Source organism: Hirundo rustica, chromosome 7, assembly GCF_015227805.2.
Source record: "Hirundo rustica isolate bHirRus1 chromosome 7, bHirRus1.pri.v3, whole genome shotgun sequence".
Taxonomy (NCBI): domain Eukaryota; kingdom Metazoa; phylum Chordata; class Aves; order Passeriformes; family Hirundinidae; genus Hirundo; species Hirundo rustica.
The window spans coordinates 31,006,135-31,028,143 of record NC_053456.1 but is presented as its reverse complement, the minus strand read 5'-3'; the positions used below and the strand labels follow the sequence as shown (position 1 = coordinate 31,028,143).

General features: G+C 40.0%; 1 protein-coding gene across 1 annotated transcript in view; it reads left to right on the top strand.

Moving 5' to 3' along the window:
• COL3A1 (collagen type III alpha 1 chain) overlaps positions 1-22,009 on the top strand; it is a 48,510-nt gene that overhangs the window by 18,835 nt on the left and 7,666 nt on the right. The window contains exons 3-40 of the mRNA XM_040069237.2: positions 851-889; positions 1,444-1,560; positions 2,441-2,512; positions 5,691-5,756; positions 6,342-6,395; positions 6,618-6,671; positions 7,465-7,518; positions 7,678-7,731; positions 8,065-8,118; positions 8,584-8,628; positions 8,796-8,849; positions 9,791-9,835; positions 10,552-10,605; positions 10,908-11,006; positions 11,129-11,173; positions 11,296-11,394; positions 12,177-12,230; positions 12,364-12,471; positions 13,644-13,697; positions 13,814-13,912; positions 15,035-15,088; positions 15,451-15,549; positions 15,703-15,756; positions 15,876-15,929; positions 16,447-16,500; positions 16,863-16,916; positions 17,105-17,149; positions 17,249-17,347; positions 17,435-17,542; positions 18,046-18,099; positions 19,039-19,092; positions 19,196-19,249; positions 19,850-19,903; positions 20,117-20,224; positions 20,386-20,439; positions 20,930-20,983; positions 21,603-21,764; positions 21,890-21,997. Of these exons, the coding sequence (XP_039925171.1) occupies positions 851-889; positions 1,444-1,560; positions 2,441-2,512; positions 5,691-5,756; positions 6,342-6,395; positions 6,618-6,671; positions 7,465-7,518; positions 7,678-7,731; positions 8,065-8,118; positions 8,584-8,628; positions 8,796-8,849; positions 9,791-9,835; positions 10,552-10,605; positions 10,908-11,006; positions 11,129-11,173; positions 11,296-11,394; positions 12,177-12,230; positions 12,364-12,471; positions 13,644-13,697; positions 13,814-13,912; positions 15,035-15,088; positions 15,451-15,549; positions 15,703-15,756; positions 15,876-15,929; positions 16,447-16,500; positions 16,863-16,916; positions 17,105-17,149; positions 17,249-17,347; positions 17,435-17,542; positions 18,046-18,099; positions 19,039-19,092; positions 19,196-19,249; positions 19,850-19,903; positions 20,117-20,224; positions 20,386-20,439; positions 20,930-20,983; positions 21,603-21,764; positions 21,890-21,997 (2,643 nt within the window). The remainder of the gene's footprint in view (positions 1-850; positions 890-1,443; positions 1,561-2,440; positions 2,513-5,690; positions 5,757-6,341; positions 6,396-6,617; positions 6,672-7,464; positions 7,519-7,677; positions 7,732-8,064; positions 8,119-8,583; positions 8,629-8,795; positions 8,850-9,790; positions 9,836-10,551; positions 10,606-10,907; positions 11,007-11,128; positions 11,174-11,295; positions 11,395-12,176; positions 12,231-12,363; positions 12,472-13,643; positions 13,698-13,813; positions 13,913-15,034; positions 15,089-15,450; positions 15,550-15,702; positions 15,757-15,875; positions 15,930-16,446; positions 16,501-16,862; positions 16,917-17,104; positions 17,150-17,248; positions 17,348-17,434; positions 17,543-18,045; positions 18,100-19,038; positions 19,093-19,195; positions 19,250-19,849; positions 19,904-20,116; positions 20,225-20,385; positions 20,440-20,929; positions 20,984-21,602; positions 21,765-21,889; positions 21,998-22,009) is intronic.

Here is a 22,009-nt window from a genome sequence, read left to right as displayed (position 1 = left end):
TTTCTGCAGCTCTACAGCACATCTGCTTGTACATGGAATGTCACACACGAGTAGGTCACACACGGATATGTCACCTAGTCTTACTTGCACCTCACTAGCAGTATTCCGCTGCTTCCAGGATCCTCTGAGCTACTGCACTGAACATGTTGAGGGGGGAAATTAGTGGTATAGTCAAGCATGCCAGAGATATAAGTACACCTCCCTTTCTTATGTTTAGAGATTCATCAGTTCTGGAGTTCCTGATGATGAAGAACATGTGAACCGTTCCCCCAGCCTCTCTCTTTGATGTAGGAGTTTGGTCAGGCCACTGGGGGCTGTTCTGATGACTTTGTGTGGTGTATAGGGAAGGGCCATCTTGAAAGATCCGAGATAATTTCAGCTGAATATTCTTTGATGCTGGTAGCAGCTGAACACAGCTGAAAAATTGAAAATCAAGGTAGCAACATTTAACTGAATTATTAATTGAAAAATAAATAAATTGCAGCAGTAGGTCTGAGAATTTAAAATTAACTCATCACACTTCACATGCTGGAGTGAGGACACAAGAAAACTGTCACAGCATTCCAGAGTGGACTTCTGTCCCAACTGGACTCACTTGCAAAGTTGTACTGACTTCATTAGTGCCATGTTTTTGCCTCCAGGGGAGGTGTAATCCTATGGGTGATCCAAGGAATAGCAGACTGACTGACCAAAAAACCTACAACTTTTAAATATACTGAATAAGCATTAATGGAATTCATGTGATAAAACTATATTCAAATGTGTGTTTTGCTCTTGTTTATATGTGCAATTTTTTTTTGTTTTATTTTGATTCTCTTTTTTAATTTAATTACCTTTCCTTTTTTCATAGACTCCTGGCGTAGTCAGCCGAGGCCCCAAAGGAGACCCTGTAAGTGCGGCTTTTTTTTTCCCCCAAAGAAACAAACAAAATCAAGACCCCATTCCTCTGGTGCTCTACATCCCATTCAAACTGCCAAGACAGCTTGCTTTCACCGATGTCTGAACTGTCTGCAGCTGGACCGTAACTTACAGTTATTTTGAAGTAGAACTTCCGCTTCAAAAACACTCTCAAAAATTTGAACTGAAAGAACACAGTGTTTAGTCTAAACTGTATCACATTTGTTATGTTTTGTTATATTTCTTTACAGAAGGAGGAAAAAAAATCTGTAAGACTCCGCTAGCTGTAATAATTTCAGATTCAGGAACTGAACTGCTAAATATTTCTGACACGATTGTATATCCATTGTAATAAGGTTCCAGCAACCAAGTGTTTCCATGTGTGAATTTTGTCTGTCTTTCCTGAATGTTTGGTTGTGGCCTTGTTTAGGAGCGGTTTCCCATTGCAGTCACACAGACTTTGTTAGAAATGGGAAGGTTTGTCCCTCAATGTCCTTGCAGTTGGAGGCAAGTGGCAGCATCTCTATCTGCTCTGTGTCTTTGCAGGGTTCTCCTGGAGTTCCAGGCAGGAATGGTCCCCCTGGCCCACCAGGACCGCCAGGAAGCCCTGGAGCTCCTGGGGCACCTGGAATCTGCCAGTCGTGTCCCAGCATCAGTGGAGGTGTAAGTCACTGTTATGTTCAGATTCTACCTTGGTGCTCACAGCCATGAAAAGCAATGCTGTAGGCACCTCTCCCTTGCACCTTCCAAGGTGCTTCGCTTTTTGTGGCACCCATCCCATTTGTGCCTTTGGAAAACAGGGCTGGGTGGTAGGTAGGGGTTTGCTGTTGTTCTGGGAGTTTGTCCATAAAATTTCTCTGGAGCGTAATTAAATCTCTGCCTTGACCTTATTTTTTAAAATTTTTAGGGCCAGATCTGTTGAAGGATTTAGGTACCTCAGAAATAATCTGATCAGAAGGAGTGTGATGGATGATTCCTCCATAAGTTTAATGGTTAGGGAAGTCTCCTACTTTCCTGTATTTCATCAATTCATGTTTAATAACAGGTTATTCCAACGAGACTAGAGTGAAGTACTGCTTCTCTGCTCGCAGGGAAAAGAAATTAGGAAAATAATAATATACAGCTGTGTCCTTTAGTGCAACAGAAAAATATTTCATCAACTTTCTTGAGTGACAACTAAGTCCAACAGAAAAGAGACAGAGAAAATGGGTTAAGAAGCTAAAAAGGTGTCAAACCAGAGTAAAAGGAGAGAGAAAGGTAATTTTGTGGTTCAGCTGAGGCCCGGCTGTCAAGAGGAAAAATGGATGTGCCCAGCCTAGGGAGCTAATGTCACCATGACCTCAGAAGAAAGACATGGCTGGGCTTCTCTTATGTAAATATATGGCAGCTATATGGCAAGCTAGTACTACTCAGCAGATATAAATTAGTTATTTCCATGCATTTGCTATACCACTGTAAGAAAATACTTATTTGGTTTATTGCAATCACTTTTTTTTTCCTTTTTTTTTTTTTTCCTTTCTTTTTTTCTCTATTTCTTTTGCAGAGTTTTTCTCCACAGTATGACTCCTATGATGTGAAGGCTGGTGGCGCTGGTATCGGGTACCCACAACCCATTGTAAGATGATAAAGATTTTTTCTGTCCTTTCTTCTTTTTAAAGAACAAATTTTCTGCTCGTAGACTATACCTTGGATGTGTATGTATCCTGATTTTAATCTAACAGTGTAAATTTTCATTTAATTATTGCCTGAAAGTTGAATGTGATGTAAGGCACCAGTTTGTTCAGCAATACTATTCTAGAAAGTAGCTATAGATCATCTGGATTTTTTATTTTTCACTTTCTTTCTTCAGTATCTCACCTTCCTTTTTGTGATCTCTGTCTGTGATTCACCTTCTTACACTACTTAAACATTTTTCCCTTTCTGTCTCATGTACATTCCTCATTTATCTGCTTGATATTCTTCCACTAATTTCTTCCCTTCCTTCCAACAATTTTTACCTCCTCCACTGCCTTTAATCTTCCTTCACCCACCCAGTATAATTTGTCTTTACTGAGTTTGATATTCCATACTCGCTAACTTTTCCACAGTTCAAACTTGCCTGATAACAAGTGAGTAAACTCTTCTTATAAAATGTATTCATTCCAAAACTCTAAATATTTTCACTTTTTCTTTCTACAGTTACCACTTTTTTTGCCCACAGCTGTTTACTCAGGGTGCTGTATCTGCCTGCTAGACCTGGTCCAAGATTTTCTGATTTTTAAGTGAGAAAAAACATGGACTGCCTCAAATAGTTATACCTGAACTATGCTTCTTGTGTAATATAAATCTGAATGTTGCACCTCATGATTCTCCTTTTAGGCACTGGGATTTGGAGATATTCAACATCAAGTGTTCTTGATTCGGGAAATTTGCTACCTAGAGGGTTTGGGGAACTGCTGTTGCTGGAAATTGACTGTGCTTCATTAAGCATAATCATTATTTTCAGCCCAGTTCTGCATAACATGGTTTGGGTATCACATATTGTAGCATATCAAGGCAGTTCCAAGAAAATGAAGGAAGAAGGAAGGATCATCTTGTGAAATAAGGTTTACTAATCTCAACAGCTCTTTTTCTTGAAATACAGTCATTATTTTCTCACCTTTATTTTAATCTGTTTATTTCTACCTCATTCATTTGCTAATACTATCATCCGTTCTTTTGTCTTCTTCAACCACCCATTTTTGTCCTTGTTTATTCATTTATTCACATTCACTCCTCACAGTTTTCACCCACAGCTGTCATCGCACCATCTACATTCTGCTACATGGTGTCTTACTGTGGGATGTGCTGCCCAGGCACATAACTGAGACATTCAGTTTACCACTGTGGTTAACTCCTCTCTGCTTTGGCTTTTTCCCTGGAAGTGATTAGTGATTTCTTGTGCTCTGACTCCTGGACTCGGGTTAAAAAACCCCACCAAACTACTTTATTGACCACCCCTGAACATCTTCAGGGTCGTCTGTATATTTTCAGACATATATATATATATATATATATATATATATATATAGTATCATAGCATATGTGACCTCAAAATAAGTACCAGCAGTTACAGGCAGATGTGGCTGAAATCACTAGAGCTAAAAAATATTTATAATTTGCATTACATAGACTAATTTTTTTTATTATTTCATAAATTTATCAATTTTCAATTGAAATACTCCTAATGAATAAATATCAAAACTGAAATAATTTGGAAAATTAGCAAAACAACAAAATATAGTACTGACACTGGCCACGTGTGGTTACCATGCCTGGTATTTCCTCAGTCACACATCTCTCCGTTGCTGCATTGCCATGGCTTTGCACCTCTTGCAGACTGATTTTGTTATTTACACCACAGTTTCTCTTCACTTGCCCACGTAACCTCCATATATTGTCTCTGTCTTTTTCCACCAGTGCACATTCTCTAACTGAAGGATGCTCATCTGCTCAAAGTCTGGAGATTCTAACAGCAAGCATGCCCCTAACTATCCGTTTATCTCCTCAGTGTACAGCATGAGAAAAATTATATCTCATTTGTTTATAGCCATATGTCTAATTGATTGCTATTGGTGAATTGATGGCTTTAATTCTGGTTGGATCTATAGTTACCTTATAACAAAAAAGTTCTAGCAATTAACAGGGACTGCTCATTGTATTCACACATCAGAGGCAACCCCATTTCCCAAACCCTCACAGCTCTGCCTCTTGCTGGACTCCTCGTCCTAGAAAACAGCAAACATTAAAATGCCTCTCTTTTTTAGACAAAAGACAACTGTGAACTAACATTGTTTATTTTTGTACTATAGTGGTGTGCTGTCCTACATATGCCAGTATAATACAGCAATACTGATAATGTTGTATTATGAAAATTAGGTTGATAAAATGGTAATGCATGACCTTTTCTGACACAATATGACATTATCCCATGAAACACATTATGTGCAATATTAATATATTAATTAATTAATATATGGAATATTCTGCCAATACTGCTGCACACAGTGATCCTTTATGTGATTCTTTCATCTGTAGAAAACACGTGAAGAGTTTAATTTCACAAAAACTTTTTTTTTTTTTTAAAGAATCCCCTATAGCTGCAGTAGACCACTACTTTTAAATGTTTTTAAATGTGCTAACTTTTAACTGTTTTCTGTTTTGCAGTATCCCACAAGAAGTAGAAGTATTGAGGTTTTGGTTATTCCAGACCTCATTTCTTTCTTATGGCGTAGTACTGTTACAGTTCAGAAAAGATTTCACTGGTGAAAATGTTTGCCTTACTGACAACAAAAGTATGGCCTTAATTCAGTGTACCTCCAGGTCACGAGGAATCTCTAGTGTTGGGCTAATTAAGCTCAGTTACATGGCAGACACTCATTTACTCTGTCCAACAAATTCACTTCTACTTTCTATTCTTCCCCTTCAGACAGCTGAAAAGCAGAGTTCTGAGCATCCTTCTGGGGTCTAGAGAAGGGCAATAGTGACTCAAAAATAAAAAGTTGCAGCTCTGAAAATACCTTGGGAGTATGTTAGCCAGGCAGCAACCCAGTGAAGCCTTTTCTGAAGGGACAACTAGACACTGTATTTCTTCAGCACTGTGTGAATATACTGCCGCTTCCTTTTTACTGCACCAAGCACAGGTCACAGAGGATTTTTCTCGGAACTAATGATGTAAAAGTTTATTTCACAGTTACTGATGACTATTGCTACTATATTAAGCTTTACAGCTGTATTACATTAATGGAACTACTGTTTTTTAATCTATGCTATAGAGTGGCTTCCCAGGACCCCCTGGCCCCAGTGGCCCCCCTGGCCCACCTGGTCACGCAGGTCCCCCTGTAAGTAACATTAATCTTCTCAAAATCATCTTGTGTTCTTTTATATGAGCTCCTCCTTCTCTCTGTCATAAATATTAAGTACTGTTCCAACTGATAAATCTGGATACTGCGCTGAAGAATTTTCTACCTAAATGTCGTCTTGGGCTGTACCATCACCAGGACTCAAGAGCTGAGGTCAATATACTGTGCTGGCTTTAAATCCTTGTGTACCCCTTGAGATCTCTGCAAGTCCAGGGGGTGTCAGCTACCATAATTTGAAGATATGCCACTTCCTGACATCCTGTTGACATTCCCAAATGTCTATCTATACAAAATTGTAATAGGAGGTAAAGGAAAGTAGGGTAAACGTTCAGTGAACACACCAAGGGTCTGAGTTTTTCAACACCTATCTCCTTTTAGAGGAGCAGTTTAATTCTGTTTTCATGGAGGCATGTTCTATGCAGTTCTGGTAAATTTCACCTCATTTGTTGAGTGATCTGACTACAGCTCTCCTTACAATGATGAGATTTTCAAATACAACAGCAGCACCATGAAATGGTGCATGTAGTTGTTCACATTTTAACTGAGTTTTCTGCTGCATTCCAGGGCTCTGCCGGATACCAGGGTTCCCCTGGAGAACCAGGACAACCTGGCCCTCCTGTATGTACCCGTTCTGTATCTCTGTGTATGTTAAAGACATGATCTTAAAAGCATGAATCCGTGTCACCACTGCAGTGGATGGAAATATTGCAGTTTATCCTAGATGTTTGTTATGGTGCATGTCAAATGTACAAGTATTCATGATGCCTAATGCATTTTTTAGTTTGAAAAAGACTTAATATTTTTTTATTATTGTAGTTACTATTAATTACTTTTCTACAGGGACCTCCAGGCCCTGTTGGAATGATAGGCCCAGTTGGTCCACCAGGAAAAGATGTAAGTTCACTATTATTCATCCAGTTATTAATAAATAAGTAGAAAAAAAGTTCGTTAAGTCACAAGACAATTGATATTATTGCATTTGAGAATTTTTAACACTTCGCTATTTCTCCATTTGACAACATGACTTCAGAAAGTAAATTTGGCTTACATAAGGTCTAATTGTCCATTCCATAAAAGGTTCAATTTTAGCAGGTAATCTGATTAAAAAAAAACAAAACAAAACAAAACAAAACAAAACAAAACAAAACAAAACAAAACAAAACAAAAAAAAAAAAAAAAAAAAAAAAAACACCAAAAACCAATGAAACATACTATTTATTTGGTACAAAATAAATTATAAAGAAAATCAGACAACAGTAGTAGCTTTCTGCCCCCTTTAAGTCTTACTGTGGAACTTACAGCCATTGACACCATAGTGTCACAGCTGGGAGTCCCAAACAGGTGGAGAACCAGGCAAGGTGCAAACATCTACAGCTTGTGTCCATTTTGAGTGTCTTACTAAGAAAAATAAGTTTTCTAGGATCATCTCTTGCTAATGTTTGTCTTGAAGTAACTTGGAAATTAACTAGAATCTTTTTAAAAGCTGAGTTTTTAACTTCTGGCAGTTGTTTTCCAGGAGGCAGTGGCAGTGTGAACTGTCACCTTGAGACAATTTGCAAGACCACCACTGTCTTGGGTGGAAGCTTCACCTGCTTACTCCAACTCACCTTGTTCTACCTCAACTGGTGCTTTGCCAGTAAGTCAAACAATAACAAAGCACACCAAAAAAATTATTTTCTTTCAACAGGGAGAACCAGGAAGACCCGGCAGGAATGGAGATCGTGGAATCCCTGGATTACCGGTAGGGAAAGTTTCCCAATAACAATGGTCTTTTCATAATAGGGGTTTTTTGTCCCCATATCAAGTTAGTCAAATGAACATGACACACAATGAACATTGGCTTGTGTCCTTCATACAATAAGTACATGATTTATTAATATTTCTGTGTTTATGTGTTTAGGGTCACAAGGGACGCCCTGGAATGCCTGGGATGCCTGGGATGAAAGGCCAACGGGTAAGTATTGAGTATATTTATTATACCTGAGTTTGTTACTCCTTGAATTTACAGTGTTGCACAGTTGTGAGCTTTCAGATGTCGTTTCCAAGACCAAATCATGGAATTAAAGTTAATTTCTGCACAATGTAATCTCAACTTCCATAACAAGTTTTTTCTGGTTACCTCAGTTGTAGAGCTCCATCCCTAATGCCGACAAGGGTTCCAACAGCTGATAGCATTCATTATTGAAAATATGCCCCTTTCGAGGGCTTAATATCTTGCCAAGAGGAATCAAGTTTTGCAGAATGCAAGAGGAATACAATTAACAGATATGGTTTTACTTTCCCACAGGGTTTTGATGGAAAAGATGGTGCCAAAGGTGACAGTGGGGCTCCTGGTCCAAAGGTAAAAAATCTAGAGCGTCATCTTTCTAGTAGGTAATGACCTCCATAGTTTGTTGTATAGCTGTGCTTTGCATCTTAAACAATTATAAAAATACAATAAGCATTAAAGAAACCCGTTTAATATCTCCATGAAACGAATACAAATCATTCCAAAGGAATTAGACTTTCTGAACCACATCATGTCCCAATTTTCCAGCCATAATAAACAATGAGATACCAAAATCAAAGGACATGTCTCAGTCATCTGACTTTCTTGCATAGTATTTTAAAAGTCTTTCTGATTTTTATTTCCTGTTTAATTTTTGATTTGACACTTGTTTAAACTTCTCAGAACTCAGTTCATGCTGAGGACACCCAGCACCCCATAGAAAGGGATAACAAATTGGGCTTTTCTCCATGTCTCTTCCTCTTGAATAAACCAAAAAATGTCCTCACCAAAATTCATTTTGTTTTCTTTCCGTAACAGGGTGAAACTGGTCTTCCTGGGGTAAATGGAGCACCGGGCCAACCGGTAAATATGTGCATCTTTAAATGTTAGCTGAGTTGTCTCTCATTCTTTCAACTTTAATTACTCCACCACATGAAGTGGAGAAGAGTGAGTTATAAGAGCAATGTCTCTTTGCTCAGACATCTTATTGTAGAAGCCATTTAACAGATTCATTTTTACATGTTTTCTAGGGACCAAGAGGTCCAGCTGGAGAAAGAGGAAGACCTGGGAATCCTGGTGGCCCTGTAAGTAATTGCAGACACTCTTATCCAGAGGCAGCACATCTTGGGATTCTGTATGTTGAGAATTCCCTACTTCCTTAAAGCAGTTGTAATGCAAAGGAGTAAAAAGCTATATAGCATTTGTAAAAATCTCACAGGAAAACTTTTCAGTCCCCAATTAAAGATGTAACTCTTCTAACCCACAACATGTTCACTATCTTATTTCCAGTTTTGCTTTTTAAAATGAATAGATTACACATTGACGAAGAGTTCGGCGTTTCAGCATAAACTCAGGTTTGGCAAAGAGCAGGGAGGAGGAGTGGAACCAAAGAGTGACAGGGGACAGCAGAGAGAGGGGGAAAAAATGCAGTCTCAGAGGTAACTTGTGGGAAATTATAAAATTCCCCTTTGACAGGTTAGAGGGTACATCCCTCGCTCTGAAGGAATTCTTAGTTCACAGCATTCAACACAATCAACAAAGCAGTTTACAGCCAGCACCTTGTTTGTGCAGACACTGCATGACCTGAGCAGAGGCGCTGGTCTAATATGGCTACAAGACAGGCAACAGGGTTCCAGACATCAGTGTTCATCCGGTTTTTGGAGTGAAACTCAGTCTTCTGTGTGAATCAGAAGTAACAGTTACTTTGAAATACACATCTATTGCCATCTTACTCATTCACACAGACAATGCTTTGTAGCTGTTATTTCCTCAAGAAATTTAATAAGAATGGATTTTTACATCTTCCTGTCTCAGTGCAAGTCACATAAACTGTTGGATATTTCTTCACAAAATACTTAGTTAACTATTGCTTTGGGATTTCTCATTTAAGGAATTCTTGGGTTTTAGTCAACTAAGTGGGAAAATACAGACCCAAAAATATGGTCTCTGAGTCACGGCCATGAAAGGATGTGGGCTCTGTGCCCAGGGTAGTGCTCTGTACCCAATATCTCTCTTCTTTCTGTAGGGTGCCCACGGCAAAGATGGATCTCCAGGAGCAGCGGGCCCACCTGTAAGGCAACTTTGACTTTCAGTATTTGTGTTGCTTTAGTCTAATTACTTCTAGCTGAGGTTCTGCAGTGCCAGCAAACCTGAAATTGGGGTACACTTGTTCAAGACTGGGGATTTTTTTTCATTGTATTTCGTAACTGTGCTGGTTAATATACTTAAAGGACACAGTGCAGTAGGAGAGCTTTAACACTGTAAATCAGTAAATGCAAAAATCCAAACCCAGATTGTTCTCAGATAACATATAGATGGATGGATTTTCTACACTCCATGAAAATCAAATTTTGAATGATCTTATCAAATAAATGATTTAGCTGTGTGGAGTTGGCAAACACTTTTCTTTCCCATCTGCCTAGAAACCTGAGCAGGTCCATTTGTGTGTGCAACATCTGTATTGGTTTTCTTTTCTTCTTCTTTTTTTATAATTAGAACAAATTTTGAAAGTTTGTTATAACAATCTCCTTAATTATAGATGTCATGTTTTTAAATTTAAAACACAGAAATGCAGCTGAACACGTAAAACTCAGGGTAACTAATATGTAGGTGTAATATTTTAGGACTAGCCAAATTTCATCTTTTACAGCGTGATTTATAGTTGCTGTTTTCCAGGTGTTTCCTTAGTCAGAGGAAAATCCCATAATCAGACTCTCTTTTTAAACGTAAGATTAATTCCATATGGCTTTTACCTTTTGCGTTAATAGTATTTTTTTCACTTTTCAGGGTCCCCCAGGTCCCCCTGGAACTGCAGGATTTCCAGGTTCTCCAGGTTTTAAGGTATTCAACTAAAGACACATGACTACATGGGATTTGGTCCTTTCTCTTGTTACACAGCTTACGTCACTCTACATCATTATTTTATGAGCCTTCCTTTTCCTGGCTGCTCTTACACTGTTTGCAAGCCTAGAACAGATGTGCTGCTATATGCAGCATGAGACAAACCCAATCCTCATCATCTCCATGACTGCCCACAACAAAACACCCCTAAGTGGTAGAAACCATTGATTTAATGCTGATTGCCTTAGAGATGACTAAAATGCCTTCATTTTCTCCTTCTACTGTTTTGGTTTTTTCCATAGGGTGAAGCTGGTCCTCCTGGTCCTGCTGGCACTAGTGGTAGTCCTGGAGAGAGAGGAGAACCTGGTCCTCAGGGTCATGCTGGGCCACCTGGGCCTCAGGTATATCAATAACACTTGGGACCTGAGAGGTGCTGTGTCACTCGCTCTTCACAGAGCCCTAAGAGTCCTTTGCTCTGGTCCTGGATTAACAGCATTGGTTACTCAGAAATTTCTTTTTCCAGGGCCCTCCTGGAAGAGCTGGAAGCCCTGGCAACAAGGGTGAAATGGTGGGTACTTTTCACATCTCTGCCATTGCTGTGCTGTGTTGGTGAAGGTCACTGTTCGGACTGGGTAGAGTTCCATCAATGCCGTTCTCTCTTCATCTCTGTCTGTTGTTCTCTCTCTGCAGGGACCTTCTGGTATTCCCGGTGCTCCTGGTCTGCCAGGAGGTCGTGGTCTTCCAGGTCCTCCAGGTGCAAGTGGAAACCCTGGGGCGAAAGGCAGTCCGGTGAGCAACTAATGGTATTTACAGTGGTTGTACAAACAAATATGGTGGAAGTAAGCCTTCCACCAGATACCAGTAAAAAAAAAACCCATTGATCTTCTATTCACTTGAAATGGTCTAATAAATTATTTAATAATGAAAACAGGCAGTTATTTTTATAAATATATAACATACTTTGTTTCATGAATATAGGTATTGCTAAATATAAAGATTATACATAAATACGGTAATAATACTTAATTGCTTCCCTAAATTATCTACCAATTCAGATACAAAAAAGACACTGCTTATGTAAATTGGCTACATCAGACAAAATCCGCTGTTTTGCAATCCTATTTTCTCCTGTTTTAATTCCCAGGAGCTGAGTCCACAGTCCACTAAACTCCATGAGTTGTACATGGTCAGGAAGCCCTTTTCTTACAGCCTTATACCACATGTAGCTCTTTGTCAGAGGAAATATTCAGGGGTTTTAAACAAGTCTCAATGGTGTCTGAAATAGCTCAGGAATAGCTCAATGGTATTTAAGATTGTATCACTTCTCTCCTTTACTGGATTTTTAAGGAGTCCCATAACTTCCACTTAAAGGTTCAGCCTTTACATGCTGAACTTCACATGCTGAAGGTTCAGCCTTCACATGCTGATTCCTTTGCAGAATGTTAAATTTAAAAAAAGGATCAAATAATTTGAAATACCATGTCCACTTCCTAGTATTTCAGTAAGTCTAGTAACTGTACAATGATGCCCACTTGCAACCCATAATTTTAATGGGTTTTTCTACTCTTTAGGGAGACCCTGGTAAAGATGGTGCAAAAGGAGATCCAGGCCCAAAAGGCGAGCGTGTAAGTGATTTCAAAACGTGTCCAGAGACTTCTTTCAAGGAAGTCTGAACCCTGAATCATTCCCCGTACAAAACCTGTTTGGATATTTGGAGACTTCTGATTCACTGATGGGCTTGGTTTCTGTTGCTGCCAGGGTGAAAACGGCACCCCAGGTGCTCCTGGGCCTCCTGGTGAGGAAGGGAAAAGAGGTGCAAACGGTGAACCCGGGCAGAATGGAGTACCTGGTACCCCTGGAGAAAGGGTGAGTTGTGGTACATGACCTTTTGAGCTAAGACAGAGACAGAAAATTCTGAAGTTCAAAACACTTCCGGAGGAATTTGGCTCCATATATCTTCTCAGCAAACTCCAGATGCGAAACTGGGTTGCAAAACTGGGGAGAATTTTTATCTAGTTTCTCCTCTGAATTGCAGCTCTTGGGTCTATCTCAGCTGGAAATAAATCAATTTCTTTCACTTTTTGATACAGAAGAATCAGTGATCTTGTATATCTGGAAGTTTTACTGAAAGATTTTTGCTGAGAAGAAATCATAAACTATGAGAACTACAAGGGGAACAAATAATGAAAATTTCAAGATTACTTCTCAGTTAACAAAAATAAACAATCAAAATAATTTCTGCTCTAGAAAGTCAAATTAATGTAAATTTGTCTACATTCAAGATATGTCTTTATGTCAACATTTCTGTTGTTAATACATATTCAATATCAATAAGCAAGACTGTCAGGATGTCTTCTATGTTAAAGTATTTCAACTGCAAACAGTTTTTTTTCACAAGAATATTAAATAATTTTTGAAAAATTTAATAACTCTCACAGAGGAATCCACAAATTGTTTTATTCAACAAAATAAATAGCACCATCGTTACAATTTTTAGATTTCTGTTCCCATCAGAAACAAAGGAAATTGTGCTGATCTATTTGTACGTCCTAACTTAATAATTAATTGCAGTGCTTGCTGAAGCTATGAGGTAACTAAAAATGAACTCATTAGTCATGCTAAACATATAAATGGGGCTGCAAAATAAAATTTACAATTCAAATTTCTTTTATAAATATAATAGTAAATATAAATATTAAAACAATAGAACAGAGCTCTTCTCAGCATTGAATTGGAGGAAAATAATTGTTCAATACTGAATGTGATTTTTTGTTTTTTATAATACTTTGGAAAACTCACAAATAATGATGCAGGGCCAGCTAAAAATAAAGGAGGACAGGCTATAACTTCAACAGGAACAATCAAAGACAAAACAGTCTGCAGTCCTTCTTACTACAGTGAAGTGCTACTTTCATATTTTTATTTTCCCAATAATTTTCATAATGATAAGTCTAATGGTAAATAGTTTAGCAGAAAACCCAGTCGCTATTACCTGTGTCATACTGCCTGTGATCCATAGTATGTTCTTTTATCTGCAGGGCTCCCCTGGCTTCCGTGGCTTACCCGGCAGCAATGGACTTCCAGGTGAAAAGGTATAAATCTTCCTCCAAAAAAAGTCCTCCAAACTTTTGGAGAATCCATGTGAATTTGGATGGACAATGCCATTATGTTGCTGATTCCCTTGCTGTGAATCTCCACATGTTTCCAGGGTCCTGCAGGTGAGCGTGGCAGCCCAGGCCCCCCTGGCCCCAGCGGACCTGCAGGAGAACGTGGACAAGACGGAGGCCCAGGTCTCCCTGGAATGAGAGTAAGACAGGACATCTCCAAGAAAATGGGATAAACTCTGTTAGAGATGACTCATCTGAGCAGATACAATAGATGAGTCCAACTAGAAATAATTTCTGCATTCCTTCAGGCAATAGTAGCATCCATCCATGGTGGGATGAGTGCAGAGTCACAGGGCATTCCCAGGACGCTGCCATGTCGGAGTCAGGAGGCTTTGGGGAGGCTCCCAGAGCATGCCAGGCCCTGCCATGGGAGATGCCTTTAATATGAGTTAGCACTGGACGATCTGCATTAGCTCTTTAGATTTCAGCAAATTCTAACATTAGGTATTTGGGGGGTGGGGGGAGTGGGTGGGTTAAGTATGTTTATTATTATAAAAATAGACTTAAACAATTAAATTATACATAAATAATTAAATTAGGCAATTAATTTAAATATTTCAATATACGTAAGTATTATATTTTTGGCTTATTTGTAATTAAAGCAAATAAGCTGTTGGTCAGTTTTTTACAGGACATATCAGTAAGGTTTCAGTGATGGCCTGTTGTGTAATATTGACAGAATGTGACAACGACTAAGTGTACATGGAGCAGCGTTCTGGGAGCTGTACTAAGAACTAGCAACTCCTAACAACAAATATATTGACATTCAAAAGCCCAACTGCAGACCTCTGGGAGCTAAACAAGATTTTATTGGCAATGAAAATGAACTATTTGAAATACAACAAAAACAATATTTAGAAATTTGAGCAAGTTAATGAAAAAGTGTTGCACATTGTGTTGCTTTCAGGTAGAGGTGTGTAGTTAGAATTATTTCATTCTTTTTTTTCCCATCTAAATATAGGGGGTTTTTCCCACATAATGAAAGAAAATTGCTGTGCTAGTTGATTAATGTCTGGTGTCTTGTTTATATATAACTCTCGGAAAAAACAATAAAGCCCAATGACAGAATTTTTTTGCTTTCTCCAATTTTCCCCCTTCATGGGATGAGGGAAGACTTTAAATCTTTATTAAAGAGGATGATAACAAACAAGTAGTTATATTTATATTTATACTTATATTTGTACTTATATTTATGAATTGAAACTTAATAATGTAAATCTTAAACTGAAGTATAAGGCTCTCTTTTTTTCTTCAATTTGCAGGGCTTGCCCGGAATTCCAGGAAGCCCTGGAAGCGATGGGAAACCTGGCCCTCCCGTATGTACATTGTGCAAATATTTTACCTTTGTCCTCCTGCTGACCCAATCCTACCCTCATCCCACAGTATCCACATGGCAAGTTGTTATCACAGCCTGATTAATTGTCTCCTCTCTCTTTGCACTAACTACCAGAGCACTTTTTATGCTGTATCATTGTAACAGCAGCCTGCAACCCCTGTCACGTCATACTGTGTAAAATTCAGAGCAGATGGGGCACGAGCTGCAATACAAAACACATAATGAGTTTTGAACAGTGTCTCCCCTGGACTCATCGTTTAATGAGTCCTGGGAGTTGCTTTATTTCACCTCACAGATGCCATGTCTTCCTATTTTTTTTTTTTTTTTCTCCTCTTATCCCAGGGCAGTCAGGGTGAATCTGGACGCTCTGGCCCACCTGGCCCTCCAGGCCCACGTGGCCAGCCAGGTGTGATGGGTTTCCCTGGTCCTAAGGGCAATGAGGTGAGTGGGATTTCTCCTTTTCTGTGCTGATGCTTGGTGAGTCAAACGTTGAACTAAATTTCTCCATAGTGGGGCTATCTCACGCTGCTGCTTTAGATGCCTGTCCACTGACCAGAAGCCAGTATTTCAAATGTAGTCTTTCTTTTCTGTAAGGGGGCACCAGGCAAGAATGGAGAAAGAGGCCCTGGAGGACCACCTGGATCAACTGTAAGTTTTGCTAATATTTCGTTTTAATGATGACACTATATTAATAATAACTTGACGAGTCTTACAAAAATGGTATCACTCTAACTAAAGCCTAATTTTGTCATTTTGTCTTTGAATAGGGTCCTCCTGGGAAGAATGGTGATGTTGGCCTTCCTGGCCCTCCGGGACCCCCTGTAAGTGTGGTGGGCCCATCCGAGGCAATGATCACGGGTCTGGCAGCTACAGATAGACACTGGGAATTTAGCAGAAAAAAAATATTTTTAATGATATAAAGAAATCTCCTTTCATGAACAGAAATAAAAGAGCTCTTCTTTGCCATTTTTTTAACAAACGAATATTCAAAACTGTGATGAGAGGAACTTGAGTCAGGTATTCCTGGTGTAGATTGAAATGAAAAGTCAATTTAGAGCTCTTGGTCTTTTCAAGCAGAAGTGTATTGTTGCTCCCTTTAATGTTTACGGCATTTCAAGCTCCCATCAAGTTAAAAGGCATCTGCTGAATCACATCTAAGAGCTGGAGCAAAAGGAGCAAATACCACAACACCAACATACGTTCGTTTTTGAGCTTGTGCAATGTCATCATCAGGTCACAAATAAGGAGATGCAGATTAGAGGTGGTGAGGAGGTGTTTGTATGTTGAAATATTCTCGGGCAAGTTCATGGATTTTCTTCCTTATTTGTTTGATTCTAGGGTGCTTCTGGGGAGAGAGGAGAACCAGGAGCAGCAGGCCCACCTGGCCTCCAGGTGCTGTGTGTTTATTTTATTCTTTTTAACAGACTAACACAAACACACAAAATTTAAAAAAAAAAAATAAAAAATAAAAAAGGCATCTGAACATTTACATTGAAGTGCCAGACATCATATATTGAATAGAATAGAACATAACATATCAACCACTTGACGAAAGTTACTGCATCACAGATCATTGCAAACCAGGTGGTTAGCTGAGGTTGTGCCACCTAAACCCTGTAGCTATCAAACTGGCATCTTCTTTCTGAAGGACTGGAATGAGCTGGCCACACATCTTTGTGTCAAAGCCAAAAATCTGAAGATGGAAAATGCATAACTTATCTGTGTAACATGGATAATACTGTTTCCTCATATAGGGGTTGCCTGGTGGACCTGGACCAGCTGGAGAGAATGGGAAGCCTGGAGATCCAGTAAGTAGTAATTCCTTCTTTTTTAAGTAACAAAAAATTAATGAGAAGTTCTTCTCAAATTATATTTCCAAACTCAGACAGCTCTCAGCTCTCTGTTTGGGGAATAATAGGGGAGAGAAACAGGATGCCAACCACAATGCAGATGTACTAAGTTCATGGATAACTTACATTTATTTTCTCCTAACCAGGGGCCAAAAGGTGATATTGGAGGACCTGGATTCCCAGGCCCTAAGGTAAATAATAAAGCATATTTTGTAATAACATAAACAAATTAACAAAATATGAGCCTGAAAACAAAGAATAACATGTTTGTTTTGGTTTTTTTATCACAGGGTGAAAATGGTATCCCAGGAGAACGTGGTGCTCAAGGTCCTCCAGGACCTCCTGGAACAAGAGGTGGACCAGGCCCTGCTGGCACAGAAGGTGCCAAGGTACCCACAGAATTTCTTCCTTTTCTGCTATTCTGCTACCATTTGGGTTAATTTTGTTTTTTCTAATTATTTTTTGTTACTCCTTAGGGTCCTCCTGGCCCACCTGGTCCCCCTGGAGGCACAGGACTGCCTGGCTTACAGGGAATGCCAGGAGAAAGAGGAGCTTCTGGAAGCCCTGGACCAAAAGGGGAGAGGGTAACACACACACACTTTTGATTTTATGCTAATTCAATGTTGTGTCCCACAAGGCACCGGGTTAGTCCACATCTTCTCTTTGGCCCGATTTCAGAGGTGCAAACTGTGTAGCAGTACTATTGATTTAGCAATGGGATGTGGGTCCTAGGTGTTGAAAAACATGGGGGTTTTTCCCTTAGTTTAATACATGCCAGATATTTTGCTGCACTGGATCTCTTGGGGGACGGGTACACCAAAACCATTCTAATGAATCTAATTAGTGATAAGAATAGTTCATACCATGGGAAGACAATTTGGCCTAGACTTCATTTTGAATCACTTTTGGGTTTTTTTCCTTATCAAAGAATGTAGCATCTGATGCTGAATAATGGGCTAAATATCAACCCCAGTTTCATTAAGGAAACCTGGCTCTTGAGCGACCCTCAGTATGAGATCCTTCCCCCCATTTAGGCTCATCTCAAGCTTCCCTTTTGCTCATGGTTTTTATGTCTTAAACTTCCTAGGGAGAACCTGGTGGTAAAGGTGCTGATGGCCTTCCTGGTGCAAGAGGAGAGAGAGTGAGTCTTTAAACATCCAACAATTTATACATCAGCTTTACACAGGCAGCTCGTGGAACGCAAGTAACCTTCCAGTGAATAATATTATCTAGGACAGCTGAAGTTGTAATCTCATTGTGTTTCATTCCAGCAGTGCCAAACTGGGTTTGTAAACTAAATTAGCCCTAATACTAGTTTTTGTGATTATCATTCCTTGGGTAAATGTAATGGAATTTTTTTGGAGAAAGATTGTAGTTGACTGGCATAATGTTTTACAGGGAAAGAAATCACGCGAAAATCTATCTGACTTGTGTCACAATGAATCACAAAAAGACATCAATAGTAAATATTGTCATGCAGAATACTCCTACAGGCTGCTAAATATGATATATTTATACATCTATATAGCAAATACACATAAAATAGACACTTGAAATATATACATCTATCAAATCGCTATCTGCAGGCAGTATAGACATGAAAGTAATGAGGGATGACAAATACACAAATGCAGCTTGGTTGAGTTGGAGGAAATAGAAAAAACTTATTTCAGACCATAAGGTACACATTAAATTTTTAAGAAATAAGTCAGGGAGCTAGTCAGGAGATGCTGAATATGTGCTGAATAATCAATTATCTATCTGAAAATTAGGACAACAAGCCCCTTTTATTGTATACCATGGAAAGAGTCCTATTAATTTCAGGTGGTTTGGGATTAGGTTTGGGGAAAAAAGGATCTCAGCTGGAGATCTCTCACACTGCAAAATGGTGTGATTTGAGAGCATCACTCCAAAACCTGGTGGGCAAATGCACTTTGGCACTGCACACTTGCTTCATTCAAGCATCTTTGGCAATCTGTTTACACCGAAACAGAAACACAAAAGCAAACCAAAACAGAGAAGTTAACATTGTCATACTTTGATACAAAAGATATAATTTTCTAATTTTCCAATTGCTTAGGGCAACGTAGGTCCCATCGGTCCTCCTGGTCCTGCCGGCCCACCTGGAGATAAGGTAAAGAATCCTCATAATTGGGTTTGTACTGTAAAGAGTCCCAAAGGGTGGCTGTCTCAGGGGAAGAAGAGAAACACCCCGTGACCATCCTTGTTCCTTGCAGGGAGAGACCGGCCCAGCAGGTGCCCCTGGCCCGATGGGTGCCCGTGGAGGTCCTGTAAGTGACACACCTTTTCTTCCTGTAGAACCTCAGCATGGCTCCCCTCGCCTGCTGTAGACATCAGTGCTGCGCCAAACCTACCAGCAATTCACCTGGCTTGGGCTGTAAATGAACTAAGCACACCCAGCTTCTGTTTACTCTCGGGATTTAAAAGTGCTAAAGGCTTCTGAAAATCAGGGCTTTAAACACTTCCAAGGGGTCAGAGGGCTGCAGTGACAGGGCAAGGCAAGAGTGTGAGCAACAGTCATGTCCAGCTTGATTTAAAAAGTAAACTTTTTAAAATACTCATCCTTGTATCTATTTTCTTTATATTTAACACTTTGGGATCTCAGTTGAACACCGTGGATTGTGCTCAGGGTTTATACACGTGTACCTGAGTTAAGTTTACCAAATTTTAGATAATTATCAGATAATTCCTGAACAGTTGTGTTTAGCACTTTGGAGCAACAGTTGGCTTGGATCAGATGTTTGGGGTTTTTCCTCCAAAGGCTGGTGAGACAGCGTAACTTCAGCAGCCTTAATAGCAATATTCTCTAACTTCTAAAGTGAAATTTCTCTTTCTAACACCTTCCATTGCTGACATGTGGTTTTCCACAGGGTGAACGAGGAGAACAAGGTCTTCCTGGGCCTGCTGGCTTCCCTGGAGCCCCAGTAAGTGTCTGCACTACTCTTCCTACTCAAGCACACATAAGGCAACATGGCTTTGTCCTTTCCCTCCTGCCCTGGTAGGGCAGTAGAATTCGACTGCATTCACTCTTAATTCAATATTTAAATTCCCCTCAGAAGAGTACTTGGATAAGTTTCTTGTCACAGTATCATCTGCTTTTTTGAGTGCTAATATAACAATATTTTTTTTTTCTACAGGGTCAAAATGGGGAGCCTGGTGGGAAAGGAGAAAGAGGCCCCCCTGGTGCAAGAGGAGAGGCCGGACCCCCTGGAGCAGCGGGTCCACAGGGCGGCCCTGGTGCCCCAGTAAGTGTTTGCTGTTCCTCAATGCTGCAGAGAGGTTTCTTCAGCCCTCCCTCAGCCTCAGGGCCCAAGTGCAAGGAGATGAACTGCCTGAAAATTACTGACATCTCCTGTGATTTTAATCTTTATCAAATCATTTGTTTTTTCTACTTCCTTCCATGTAGGGTCCACCTGGTCCCCAAGGAATAAAAGGAGATCGCGGATCCCCTGGCGGGCCTGTGAGTATCTCTTAAATTTAGTCACTGCTAAATGCCCCTACTTATTACAACAAATGCGATGTAAATGAAAAATAAGAACTTCAATGACTTCAGTATTGGCAGTTCAAGAATAATTAAAGTGTTCTAGAAAGAGTAGTTAAAGTTGAAGTCTTTAGTGATCTGGCTTGCATTTATTTTAATATAACTAAAGTGACAAAATAGCTTTTGACACAATGACCCAAAGTTCTACAATGGCTTATCTCAACAGTTACTGTATTTCTGTATTTACTTGCCATCTTAGAGGGAAAAAGAAAAAAAAAAAAAAAAAAAAAAAAAAATAAAAAAAATAAAAAAAAAAAAAAAAGGTGATTTTGTTCTGTTTCAGGACATTTAATTCAGGTTTCAAACAAAACATGGCTATAATTTAAACTCAGCAGGTGTGTAAAAATCAAGTTTTTCCTGTTTTTCCAGTCTTCAGAACATGAGAACTAAAAGTATTGCTCTCCTCTAGGGTGCTGCTGGTTTCCCTGGTGCTCGTGGTCTGCCTGGTCCCCCTGGGAACAATGTAAGTTGGTTTATCCCCCCTTTTCTTTTAGTCTACTTTGTGGATACATTTAGACATATAATAATATATTAAAATATATTATGCAAAAACATTCTGAGCGTGATGGTTGTACTTTAGAAAAAAAAATCTGCAAAAATGAGTTTAGCCTCTTTATGGTGCGAAATGGAGGGTAGGATTTTAATTAAGGTACCATTAAAGCCAATGCAATTGTTTCCATCCTTTGGCTCAGCTAAGATTGTAATGAAAGGCATTTCATTCTGCACATGTCCAAGACACCGTATTAAAGGCATATGGCAGGAGTGATTCAAGAAAGCAGAAGGCCTGCTCCTATTTCCAATTTCTGTGGTAGAGCCATGAGTAAGGAATGTGTACCCCATATTGGATGCATTACAGGCACTGGGCATCCAAAACGTGCAGGTGTATGTCCAGACAGCAGGGATAAAAAATACCAGTTGTGAAAGTGATACATGAAAGGATTCTCTTAAAACACTAGATCAGATTTGGGTGCACGGGGCTGGACCCTAAATCTGCCTTCAGGCAATGACTGGCTAGCTTTCATGAGACCAATGCCAGTACATGTGTGCAGCTCACACTTTCCTTCTTAAAACTCTTTTTTTAGGGCAGTCCAGGTCCCCCTGGTAACGCAGGGCCTGCAGGCAAGGATGGGCCTCCCGGACCCCCCGGTAGCTCTGGCGCTCCTGGAGGTCCAGGACCTGCTGGAATCAGAGGTGAGCCCGGCGCACCAGGAGAAAAAGGGCCACCAGGAGCACGAGGAGAAAGGGTGAGTGTCCCGTCAGCCAGGGACCGTCCCACCAGGGGACAGGGGTTATGTCTGTCCAGAACCAGCAGCCGCCTATGGAATGTTAAGGATGCTCCCACTGACCGAAGTAACCTTTTCTCAAACAGGGGGCACCAGGTGAGCCGGGTCCTCAAGGCATCGTCGGCGGCCGGGGGAACACGGGTCTGCCGGGCTTGCGCGGCCCCAGCGGCCCACCCGGCGTGGCAGGGGCCAAGGTGAGAGCCCTG